At 38.0% G+C, this 12,912-nt stretch overlaps 1 protein-coding gene across 1 annotated transcript in view; it reads right to left on the reverse strand.

The window, feature by feature from the left end:
• Positions 1-401: 401 nt before the first annotated feature.
• LOC139160770 (proton-coupled amino acid transporter 1-like) overlaps positions 402-12,912 on the reverse strand; it is a 35,303-nt gene continuing 22,792 nt past the window's right edge. The window contains exons 7-11 of the mRNA XM_070739040.1: positions 12,180-12,398; positions 11,052-11,150; positions 8,231-8,397; positions 5,834-6,003; positions 402-4,991 (exon numbers count right to left, since the gene is read on the reverse strand). Of these exons, the coding sequence (XP_070595141.1) occupies positions 4,732-4,991; positions 5,834-6,003; positions 8,231-8,397; positions 11,052-11,150; positions 12,180-12,398 (915 nt within the window). The 3' untranslated portion in view covers positions 402-4,731. The remainder of the gene's footprint in view (positions 4,992-5,833; positions 6,004-8,230; positions 8,398-11,051; positions 11,151-12,179; positions 12,399-12,912) is intronic.

Genomic DNA, 12,912 nt, shown 5'->3' on the forward strand with positions numbered 1-12,912 from the left:
GGTTTCCCAGCGAGGGGAACCTCAGTGAAATCGCAGCATCGCAAAAACACAGAGGTGCGGAGATGGGGTTTCCCATGGAGGGGAGCTTCAGGGGAATCCCAGCAGCGCAAAAACAGGTGCTTCGCTGGCAACGGAAGTCCGGAGGGTGGGGCATCCCAGTGGCGGCGGTGTGTTTGTAAGGTGAAAATAGTTTGTAAGAAGAGGCAAAAAAATCTTAAACCCCGGGTTTGTATCTCGAAAAGTTTGTATGATGAGGCGTTTGTAAGACGAGGTATCACTGTACTAAGTTGGGAAACAGCCAGTGCATGTTTGTTATTACTTTATTTTTGCCTCTTCTTAAGTATTACAAATTATAAGCAATCTGAACAAGAATAAAATAATGGTACTGTGGAACTTCATAATGCAGTAAAAAAACTGAATTTATTGAATGAAACATCCAGTAAAATATATCATTCAGTTACAGCATTATCATACATAACATCAACTGCATCTCCTACAGAGTAAAGTCAATGTGCATAGTGGCTTGTTGTACGCACAAGTAGGCACAAATAAATAAACATTGACTGATTCGATAGACACACAAACAGATATTGCTTCCTATCTTCAAAGTTACTCCTTTAAGAAATATTTGAGGACAATTGCATACATTCCCCAAATTTAGATACCCAAAATTTGTTTGCCTGATTCTGCACCATAGTTAAACATGTTCTCACCAAGCTACCCTAAAAAGAGTAGCAGTATATACTTTATAATTGAAGGCAAAGGCCCAAAGGATTACATTAAAAGTAACCTTGAGGAATTGGAAACTGTTCCCAAAGCTCTGTACAAACGTTAGCTGGGGTTTTCATAGTCTCCAAATATGTAGGGTTCCAGTTTCTTAGATCTATGCACAGATCTCAATGCCTTCAAATGTGTCTCCTCTTGAAAGTCAATTTTGGGGATTTCAATAGTCATAGACGTTTGGGGAATACCAAAGCTGTGTTTGGATTTTGCACATATCTAATTACACCCGTGCAATTGCTTCTTTTACAAATAAATCAAAGTAAGCAGACCTCACTGACACTGAAATGCCCTTTTTACTCATTATCAGATAGAGCAGACTAGACAACAAAGATAATTTATGGAGAGAGAAACCAGAAAGGTTTACTTCAAATCTCATAATTACCAACTCACTATGAGATCTAAGGGGAACACTAGTACATTACAGATGCAACAAGAAAACATTTAAAAAAAAACCTCTTAATATGGCCATTGCTGTAGTTATATCTTTCTATGAGGACTACTGGAAACAAGATAATCCAATAATTCAAAACTGCTTCTTTCTGTGCTATGCAAGAACATAAAAATAGGCCAAGGTTTATTCTGGGGGGGGAGGGGGGTTAAGAAACAGTAAAAGATAATTGTATGCAGGCAATTTTAACATGTATATTGAGACAAAGCCAACAACCACAATGTCAAGGATATAGGTTATAATTAGTGGTAATGACAGAATTTTTTTCCCATTAAAATCCTGATTGGAAAAAGTGTTAATTCTCTAGAAGTCAAGAAGAAGTACTATTCCCACAGAGAAGAATGCTTCACATAGTGTTCAGTCAGAATACAAAGTTTTATAGAACCATAAATTACAAAGACATGTTAAGGCATCTACTGAGAAATAAGTGAACATAATAGTTTCATTCAGTAGCTGTGACTAATACAACTAATAGGCAACCTTGGACTCCCAGGGATTAGCAGAGTGCTACCAAAGCAATATTATCCAAATATGAGCTTTTCAAATAATGGAAAATCTACAAATCAATAAATGTTAAAATTCTGCATTTTCTACAGAGGTTATACTCAAGAACAGCTACCAGATTGATCTTAATGGTACTTGCTGTATGAAAGGTGGGGTAATCTCAAAGTTTAAAAAACGGTATCCAATTCAATAATGTTTCTTTGCAACTTCATTTAGTTCCCTTGTTTTTCTACTTTCTGCACCCTTTCTACCTATCTACCTACCTACCTATCCACCTACCTACCTACCTATCCACTCATTCATTCATTTAAGTTGGAAGGGACCTTGTAGGTCATCTAGTCCAACCCCCCCTTACCATAGGTTGTGCTGTTTTAATGCTAATGTTCACATATTGTTCACATAATCACTTATAACTCTTCAAGATAAAATGATATGACTGCAAGAAGACATAAGCATAACATGATCAATTCTACCATTTGTAATCATTATAAAGTCAAAATAGCAGTTTCTTTTTTATAAAAAAGTTAGAAATTACCACTTTAAATTTTATTTCCTCTTGACTATTCTGGCTACCCGACAAAGGTTCTAATGAATCATGGTAAAAACCTGCAATATCACTAACCAACAGGTTTCTGCTCATGTTTCAATGTCATAGGTTCACTGGCAAAATTTAAAGCAGTTTTAATTTACATTTCACTATTATGTTGCCAAGACCAGAACATTGAATAGTTGTCTACATGCTTTACTACCAGTATATGGGGGAAGAAATATAAACTCCAAGTACGGTATATCCCAGAGTTAATGAGGCATCTGTAGTTTCAGAAGAATGAGAAAGGGGATTGGAAGCTAACTCTCAATTCATTTAATTATTTAACCAACCATATAGCAGTGTATAAAAAGTAGATAAATCATTACAATGATATTTAAAACCAGACTACAAAACATTTCCAAAATAATTCATAAACCCTACATTTCAGTTTCTATTTAAAATGTTAAATAAATATCTGAACAGTGATCATTCCTTGCTTCCTTCTTCATCCTGTGAGGTTTATTCAAGAACAAAGTCAAAGATACAACCTAATCATGATTACTGGAAGAAATAAACAATGGTTTGCATCCCATCTTTCTTTTTTTAAAGCCATAACCTTACAGAATAAGCCCTACTGAATTGGGGAGCAAAAAATTGTTTCCTGGTAAATTGCATTTTAATTATAATTTAAGCGTTACAGTCAAATTCAGATTGCTTGGTTAATTAGATATGAAAACAGAAACCATAATGCAAGCTACACGTATGATTAGTTTATAAAACTGAAAGGATAGTATCAAATACTTAATAATGCCATCAAAACTTAGGAAGAAAATTCTGAAAATAACCTTGGTGTAAACTATTACATTTCAACACTGGTTTTGAAAATAGTGTTCTTGAGAACAAAGGCAAATAACAGAAAATACTACGTGTATTGCACTTTTAATAGAAGAATCTTCATCTGCCTGCTCAATCAATTTATCTATTTTGATTGGCTAGCTTTTCAGGGACTCATATGTGAAATAAGAAAACCGTGAAAGTTGGGGTCATGAATTTAACCTATGTACACATGGTAATTGAATATGATTATTAGTAACTTTACAAGTGTTTCCATTATCCAGAAGCAAAATAATTCAGAAGTTACAACTATGCATCTGAATCATCTTATGTTTTTAAAGTGTATATACATATATACTTGTGTGAAATTATTGTTTACATGAAATTGAATTATAATCCTGACATGAAAAGGCATTTTTTAAAATGTATGCTAAGTGAATGTTCATTGAAGCTACAACAAAGCAAAACCTTACAACAATAATTGGTTTATAATATCCTGTTGTTTACAGAACTATATAAAAAAAACCTCTTTAAAAACACTTTTCAATCTTCTGTCCAGCTTACACATGTATCTTTTTCCCCACAGCAATTTGATATGAACCCTGCTATAGAGTCAAACTAGCACAGTATTGGATTTAGCAATATAAATCTTATTTCTCTTTTTATTTGCAGTCTGGAGGTGGTATTCCATCAGGTTCTGACCAGTTTTGGAAAACCGGTAGTGGAAATTTTGAATAGTTTGGGGAACCGGTAAACACCACCTCTGACTAACCCTGTCCCCATCTATTCTTTGCCTCCCAAGTCCTAGCTGATTGGGAGGAAATTGAGATTTTACAATATCCTTCCCCTGCCATGTCCACCAAGCCATGCCATGTCCACAGAACCGGTAATATTTTTTTTTCAATCCCACCACTGAAGCAGTCCAATTGGTATTGCCTGAGAATTATAGATTATACAGCTTGATACTGTTTTTAAGTTTCAGTATTATTACCAATAGGCACGGAACTCCATGAGATAGAAGCAAGAACTTACAGCATCTGTTTTTAATATTATACATCGCATTTCATTTGCACTTCCTTCTGTGTAAGCAACCATTCTCAAACTCTTTCTCGCTTTACATGCAACTATCCAAAAGGAGGAATTTAGTTTAGAAAGGAGACCTACCATTTCTAAATTGATAGCCTGAAGGAGATTAGAACAAGAACAATGAAAATAAAAATGAACTGGTAACATGATGCTCAAAAAGCTTCATAAAAATCTTCTGGTGAGGAGTATTAGAACTCCTAATTCTCCCCACATTCACTGCTCTTGATCCAGAAGTCTAGTAAAATCCAAGATGCTTGAAAGACATTCATTTTCTTTCAGGTAGAGATAATCATAATGGAGCACCCATTTTTTTGTTTTGTTTTTATACGTCTCCTAAATCAACCCCATACAAAAAAAAGAAGCAAAAATAAATAACAGCACTAAAAAAGAGTCCCTCCTTTTTTAACCACAGCCTTCTCTGTTTAATCTATAAAATAAATAGATTTGGAAAGCAAGGAGGAGTCCCAAGTTCCTGCAGTTGCTATGAAGAAACTCAAGATCCATCTGAACTGCAAATAACTTTTCAAGGTGTAAACAGGTTATAGTGTCATGGTAAAGCAAGGGTGGCATTGGACACAGTTGGTACAATCAGTTCATAGAGGGATTCATATGTCCCCACAACAAAGCCAGTAATACCGAGGAGGCTGATGAGAATATCTTTGACCAGGATGAGTGGAGACAAGCCTTCTGAATAATAGGTGAAGATCTCCAAGATGGGCGGGAGGATAAGTGCTAGAGCACTGCTGCTCACCGAGCCTACCAGAGCTATGACAATGTCCAAACGAGGAATCAGAATTGCGAGGACACCTGAAGGATAAAAAAGGAGGAAGTACAAACTTTGTCAGGGAAGATGCCTAACTGAAGAGCAGCGGTCTTTCTTTTACTACAACTTCAAATGAAATAAAACATCATTTTAATTTCAGAATATGTTTTTAGTCCGTAATAAACTCTTCTGCCAAAATAGAAGGGGATGTTAACAGACACAGTGAATCATGACAAACCGTGCCCTCAGTGTGTACACTCTTCAAGCTCAGAGATGGAATTTGCAAACAATTTGGAATGAATTCTTGAATCTCGCACCAATATTATTTATTACTATTATCTTTACAAAGCTACTGCATTAGTCAGGGATCCCCAAATGTTTTGAGGTGATCAATTTCAGGCCTTTGGAATTCTGAGACCATGACTTGAGTGCCATGTGGGATGGCTCTCTATTCATAAGGTGGCAACCATATTGGGCAAGTCCTATCACTATAGCAACCTAAGAGGATTCTTCACACATCTTTTTTTTTAAAATTAAGACATTGTAGATCAATCTTGCAGTTCACTTTTATCCTTTTGGTGTAGAAGTAGGGCAAGGGTGGGGAATGAGGGCACTATTATGACATGTGGACTTCAACTCCCAGAATTCCTGAGCAAGCCATGCTGAGAGCTGAAGTCCACAAATCATAAAGGAGCCACAGTTCCCCACCTCTGGGTGTAGGGAGTGCATTTTTCACCAAACAATAGTGAAACGAATACTGCGCTCGGCCTCCAGTTTTATTTTCTGTAGAGCCCAGTAATTTTCTTAAGAAAAGAAAAATTGCAATAAAGCATTCCGTGGGCTACATCTCTACCTGCTGAGTGAAAAGAAAACTCTCACCACTCACATGTTATGCAGACTAGGAATACTCTCAGCAGCACTTTGCAACATAACCTCCAGTGTTCAGGGACTTTGGAAGCAGCCACAGGGATGATTATTTCTGCAGGGACATAGAACTGCAGAGCATAAGTGAAGAAGATTCCAAGGGAGTAGAGCAGCTTGACAGACTGGTACAACCTGTGAAAATGAGGCAAGAGCCAACCATTAAATCCACTCAGCTTCCTGGTGAAAAAGCGAAGCAAACATTGAAGATAGCGCAGTGATCACACTCTTTGAGAATGCTTCTGGTTCCTCTTTCAGCGCAATAGAAAGCTGGGATTGTAACCCCCACAGCCGGCTTCCAGTACCCTGCGTCTGAGGGTCCGAATTCGTACCTAAGCTCCATAGAGGGGGCAAAGTGAGAGGGGGACCACCAGGAGGGTAGAGGGGAGCCGCATCTCCCCTCCCCAAGCTGGCAAGCCCCTAGTTGATTATGCGGAGCTGTGGCAGCAAATATGGCTGCCACAAAGCCAAAGCAGAGCCAGAACCAACAAGATAGAGCAGGAGGAAAAGTGAGCTATTTGCAACTTGAAATAAAAAACACTATTTTTTAAACATCCCCAAAATACAGTGGGAAGGAATAAGAAAGCTGAAAAATAGCGGCAGGTCAAGCATGCTAAAATAGTGAAGGAAAACGTTTGGGAACAGCCATTTTTGGAATTGGAGAGACGAATTTGCCATCTGAAAACTCTTTCCTCCATGATCCTCATGTGTCAGGAGCTGTTTTTGGAATCGGGGAAGGGATCATGGTGCTGCTTCCTGAAATCGCTTTCGTTTAAAAGACTTTCAACGCATTTCCTTGGGCTGCTTCGAGAATCAAGCTCCAACCGAGGTAGCAAAGGCAGAGGGGCTTGCTGGGAAGCCCAGCAGCACGTTTTTGAAATGGCAGGTCCAGGAGGACTGAAGTTCTCCCTTTCTATTGGGACTTGTTACGAGGAAGCTTGGCTTTCAATGCACTTTCCCCAAATGCTTCAGGAATCAGGATCCCCACCAGCTGGAACCACCCAAAAATGCAATGCACGGAGTGGGTGGGCGGGGCTACATTAGCAATATAAGACACACCCAGATTTTCACCCTCTTTTGTTGAAGAAAAATGTGCATCTTATACTCTGAAAAATACAGTATATTTTAAATATATATATAAAGAACCAACACCTGAATTTGAGCTCTCTCTCCTATGGAACTAATTCTTTTTAACCTTTGTGACCATAAAAAATAAATGAAATGAAGCAAAACCCAAAATATATATTTTTAATCCCACTGACAGTTCTGCAACGTCGTTTTTCTTGGATATCCTTTTATATGTTGTCATACTATAACTCGTACCTCCCTACTGAAATGTTGGCATTGGAAATATGTCCTATCAGTTTTGATATTATATTTATCTAGGAATTTCTATTAGAAATGGAAATAAATGAAAATTTGTTTAAATCATCTATATACAATAATTTATGAACTGGAGAACCTTCTGGTGTGGTTGGACTGATTCTCATCCTTTCTAATGCCGTGACCCCTTAATATAGTTCCTCATGTTGTGGTGACCCCCAACCATAAGTCTAGTGCCAATTCTCCCAACAGAGCTTTAAGCTGATTGGCAGGAAGGTCAGAGGGACACCCACACTGTAAATGCTTGATTGGATTGTAAAAATATGTTCCAAGGTGCCAAAAAAGAAGCTTTAGTTCCTAACACCATGGGAAATTTGTCTTTTCCTATGGTCTTAGGCGACCCCTGTGAAATGGCCGTTTGACGCACAAAGTGGTCCCGACCCTCAGGTTGAGAACTACTGGCTAGAAGAAGGGAGACCAAAGTACTCATGGCTTTCATCATAATTAGAGATGAAAATAAATGAGTTATGGGGGTTACACTAGACAACTTTATTATCATCAGTGCCAACTTTTCCAAGAAGATATTCTAAGCCAATGCAATGGTGTCCTACATGTGGCAATATATTTAGTTAGCCAAGTTCTTGATTCCCAGGATCATGAATGAGACTGAGATAACCCAAGAGACAACCCAATTACGTGAGACAACTGCTCTTCATTCACAAATAATTCTAGTTTTTCTCCTAGTACGAAATGCACTACTTGAAACATAGGATATATGCTTGAATTGGTTCAAAGTACAATATGTCAAATTTGGAACACAGAAAAACATGGTTTGCTATAAGAGATGGCGGCCATGCGAAAGAATGAAGACATATCATAGAAAGTAACTGAGAACATACTGTAGGAGCTTCCCCACAAAGGAAGCACCTTTGCAAGTTGTTTTTAGTTCTCAGCATCTACCTCTGCAGTTCCATTCGGGAGGAGCCTGTAGTTTGGCCTTCTTTCTGCCTGGTAACAAAAGCTTCCCTGTTCAACTCACCAACAGTTGGGGAGATTGAGAGTGATGCTGGCCCGGATGTTAGCCCCAAAGCGCAAATATCCTAGTGTGCCCAAGCTGAGGTAGAACGCAGTAACAATAGCCATTCCCACATACAGGATACTGTGAAAGTGCTGAGGGTTCTTCATTTTGTTTTCTAGAGGGAGCACCTTGGAAAATAAAATAAAAAAGTCCCAAATAGTCAATAGATATAATTTTACTCTCGTAATTAATCTAATCTCTTCACAATAGACCAGGACCAGGGGTGGGCTGCTCCTGGTTCGGATCAGTTCTATAGAACCTGTAGTGGGAACATCCCCCTGCTCACCGAGCTTGGAGCGATCGCCAGTTGGCCACACCCCCAAACCGGTTCTAATGGAGGCGCTGTAAGCGCCACCATCTTGTTTTTTGCTTCTGAGCATGCACAGAAGCTGGATTTTCAGCAATGCACATGCGTGTGTACCATGTGGTGCGGGTGGAAGCAAACCAGCAGCGAGGTAACTTAGAACCCACCCACGACCAGTGTATGCTTAGCATTTGGCCTTCTCAAAGAATCGCTGCCTTGACTACGTCAGGCCAAAGCCCTTTTATTGGGGAGCTTAGGCCTGCCACTCTTTATACTATTTCACTGTGCATTTTCTACTGTGGGAAAATGGGAGAGGGGATTGTATGAGGTTGTTAGCCATAACAAATTCTTTCTAGAAAGCCAAGGTCATCCTTTGTCTCTGTACCTACACGGAAGGAGATGGGTGGATTCTGCCAGCATGGCAGTAGAAGACTGGACAACATGATGGACTTGTTGGTATGGGGGCAAGGTAGTAAAGCCCGGAAGATTTCAGATTTAGGTTTCATCTCAGATGTGCCAACATGGCTCTATTAATAAATTGGAATTTTGAGGAATACTTTACCTGATTTACTTTGGGATGCTATTTAGAACCCTGATAGATTAGAGAAGGAAAGATATACTGTATATACTGCTCAAAAAATAAAGGGAACAATCAAATAACACATCCTAGATCTGAATGAATGAAATATTCTCATCAAATACTTTATTTTGTATAAAGCGGAATGTGCACAATAGCATATGAAATTGATTGTCAATCAGTGTTGCTTCCTAAGTGGACAGTTTGATTTCACAGAAGTTTGATTTATTTGGAGTTACATTGTGTTAAGTGTTACCTTTATTTTTTTCAGCAGTGTGCTATCTTTTTAACGTGACCCTAATTTCTTTGTTGCTGAGAAAAGACTATACAGAGTCTTTCTGCATTAAATTATGTTATTTGATTGGATCAGATCTATGCTTCAAATAAAGTTATCCACTGGCTTCTTAAAAAACAAAGGAAAGAAAATTCCACCAACTCTTTTTCTCTTTCCCCTTATTTACTGGGAGGAAAAAAAACCTTCCCCAAATCTAATATTACTATAAAGCAGGGGACTCTCAGGAACTCATTCCAGAAAGCACAACAGGAAAGAAAATTGTTATCTGTTGCTGAATTTTCATTGTCATGAAAGAAGCCCTTAACTACACTTCTTTGGCAGTGGTAGGTTGGGGGAGAGGTGTGATATTTGCTGCTGTGATATTTATTAGATATTTCAGACCCTTTCAATCACATCTGACAGTTTTTCACTCGTAACCATTTGTCCTGAGTTTTGCTCCGACTCCTCAGAAATTGTCCTTATGATTCTTATAGCAAGAAAACAAAAGAGTGCAAAATAATTAAAGTCAGGGCATAGATTGAGGCCTAATAAGCATTTGATAGGGTTGATTTCATTGCTTGAATGCCTGGCATAATCCAATAAAATGTCTCCCAATAGCAACAATCATTCAAAAGGAACAAAATTACCCCTAGGGAAAATTGGATCTAAATTGCTGAAAGATAAAAGACAAAAATGACTAGGCCAGAGAGAAGGAAAAAGGAAAAGAATGGATCAAACAGTTCCATGTTTATTTCAATAGATCAAACCAGGTAAGTTCAAAAGCTGAGAGCTATATAAGATAAGATCACTCATGTGCACCGTTATGTTGCATTTTAACTAAAGTTCCAAATGAGAATTCTAAGTTAGAAAACTCAACATGAGTGTTCCATCCCAGAACAACTGTGAGCCATTATAAAATCATGTACAAGTTGGTCAGTTACTTCCAAAGGATACAAAGATTCTCATTCAAATACAAACAAAAATATCTTAACAGCTTTTTGGTATTTTCATATGTTCAATGCCTTGAAGATTAAACTTTTCTGGTGTCTGCGTACTGAGTAACACATCCAAAGAAATCAGAACTCCAAGGTAGGAATGTTCAAAGAACGCATTGTATTGGCACAGCCAGTGAAAACCAACTCTAAAAGTTTCCCATGCAATTAAAAGAGCAAAGGTTTCCCTCCCCATGTGTCACAGGTCACATTGTCCAATCAAAGCAGTTGGCTGTCCCACTTGATCACTTCTGTTCTTTTTCCTAAAGCCATCTGTTGGGATGATCTTGATTCCTAGGGGAGAGCTCTTTATTTTATCTATGGGACAGTCAAGCTATTTCCCCATCTCATCCTTCCCCCAAAGTGTGTGGCAACTGTGAAGAAGCACAAGATGGCTTCAGACAGGTTTGATTCAGAGTTGACATCTAGATGTAAAGGGACAGACGTGCTAAATGCCACCTGACAATCTACCAGACCTAAGTTATTTTTCAATTCCTAGAAAAACAAGATTCCAAGCCAGGATAACCCTGGCAACATTAAGACCTGCTGACTGGGGAATTCTGGGGATTCACGGGTCTTAAAATTGCCAAGGTTGAACACCCCTGTTTTAAGCTAAGTTTCTGGGCAAGACTTACCACTCCAATGCCTTCAAAGGCAAAGATGGCTGTACCAAAAAAGAGAGGCATTGTTTTCCAGTCAGCTACCATAGGCAGACGGCTAGGATTTGGAATGTCCTAAAAGGAAGAAAAACAGATGATCTTTAGAAGGAGTTACAAAAAGCAGTTGCAATTTAGGAAACTCCCTTATATGGAAGCAAAGCAACAAAACCTTCTTACTCAGATTTTCTACACCAGCCTTTTCAAGCTTAATACCCTTCTTATTTGCTAGAATTACCATTCCCGGAGCTCATAAAAGCCTTGCTGGATACCACCTTGTGGGAACTACAACTCAAACTTGATAATTTCTTGCTTCCTTGTGCTTGTATTCTGCTCAATTTACAAAACTCTCTGGGTAATTATATGGTTCTAATATTTTTTTAAAAAAATCTAGAAATACAGCAAAACCTACATTGTTGAGGAAAAATACAAAATATACTATAAACATCCCAGAGTCACTTAGTAGAGAGATGACCTGCATTTAAATATAATAAATAAATTATAAAAATGCAATAAAACATTGCAGAGATGGCAGTGAAATCATAATTGAAAGAATGCTTCTTACATGGTAGCTTTACATTGACTAGTTGCTACTATCCAAGTTTTCAGGCAACAGTTTTCCTCTGCTAGATATATAGAAGTGATGGAAACTCAACTACTTCTATTATTTCCCTGACTTCTTCTTCAGAAGGTGTTGAATTTCAACACACTAGTAACTATGAATCTCATAGATTACTGAGAATAAGAGAATACAGTACAAAAAATTATTTGTCAGAACCATATTTCACTCGTCCAACTAAAATAAACTAAAACTAAAACTAAACTTAAAACACATGATCATGCCTTTCCCTTTGTAACCTAAGATGACATTTAAATGTCAAAGCACAAACACAGTATATCTGTCTTTGAAAAGGGTTTTTTCCACACAATACCATGGACATTCTTATTAAACGCATAGTATATCCCATTTACCATGGAATTATTATTATTATTATTATTATTATTATTATTATTATTATTATTATTATTATTACTGGATATACAAAACTAACAAAATGGAAGCATCAATGCTAAGAAGATGCTGAAAGGAATCAGTTTTATACCTACCCGGACAATGTACTGATATAACATTATCAGGCTGCTCAACATCATTATATTGGCCACCATAGAGAAAATGGAAAGAATCTTGAGATTCTGGATGAAGACAAGCAGTATCACAAATGGTAAGATGGACAGGATATATAACTGAGAGCTCATTGTTGGAGCCCACAGAGCAGTTTCATTGGCACTGCAATCATTGGTGGTACCATTGGCAGCCGATATTACCTGAATAATTATAAAGATAAAAATAAATTGCTTATGAACCAGCTGTCTTCCACATGATTGGTAAAGTAATTATAACAAATTGTACTCAACCAAATTGCCCAAATCTGGTACCACTTTAAAATGTAGGGCTTCATTGCATAGGATATAGGATTACCGAGTTAACCCAACACACTTGAGGTCAGAGGGTGGATAAAACTTCTCCAAATCACCCAGAATCACAAAAGTATGGTGGATAGTATAGAAATTTGATAAATAAACAAAATAAACATTGTTGTTTGGCGGGACCCAGGGGAAGAGCCTACTCTGTGGCGGCCCTGACCCTCTGGAACCAACTCCCCCCAGAGATCAGAATTGCCCCCACCCTCCTCGCCTTTCGTAAGCTTCTTAAAACCCACCTCTGTCATCAAGCATGGGGGAATTGAGATATTCCCTTCCCCCTAGGCCTATACAATTTATGCATGGTATATTTGTGTGTATGTTCGGTTTTTTTAAATAAGGGTTTTTAAATTATTTT

Source organism: Erythrolamprus reginae, chromosome 2 (genome assembly GCF_031021105.1).
Source record: "Erythrolamprus reginae isolate rEryReg1 chromosome 2, rEryReg1.hap1, whole genome shotgun sequence".
In the NCBI taxonomy this organism is placed as follows: Eukaryota; Metazoa; Chordata; class Lepidosauria; order Squamata; family Dipsadidae; genus Erythrolamprus; species Erythrolamprus reginae.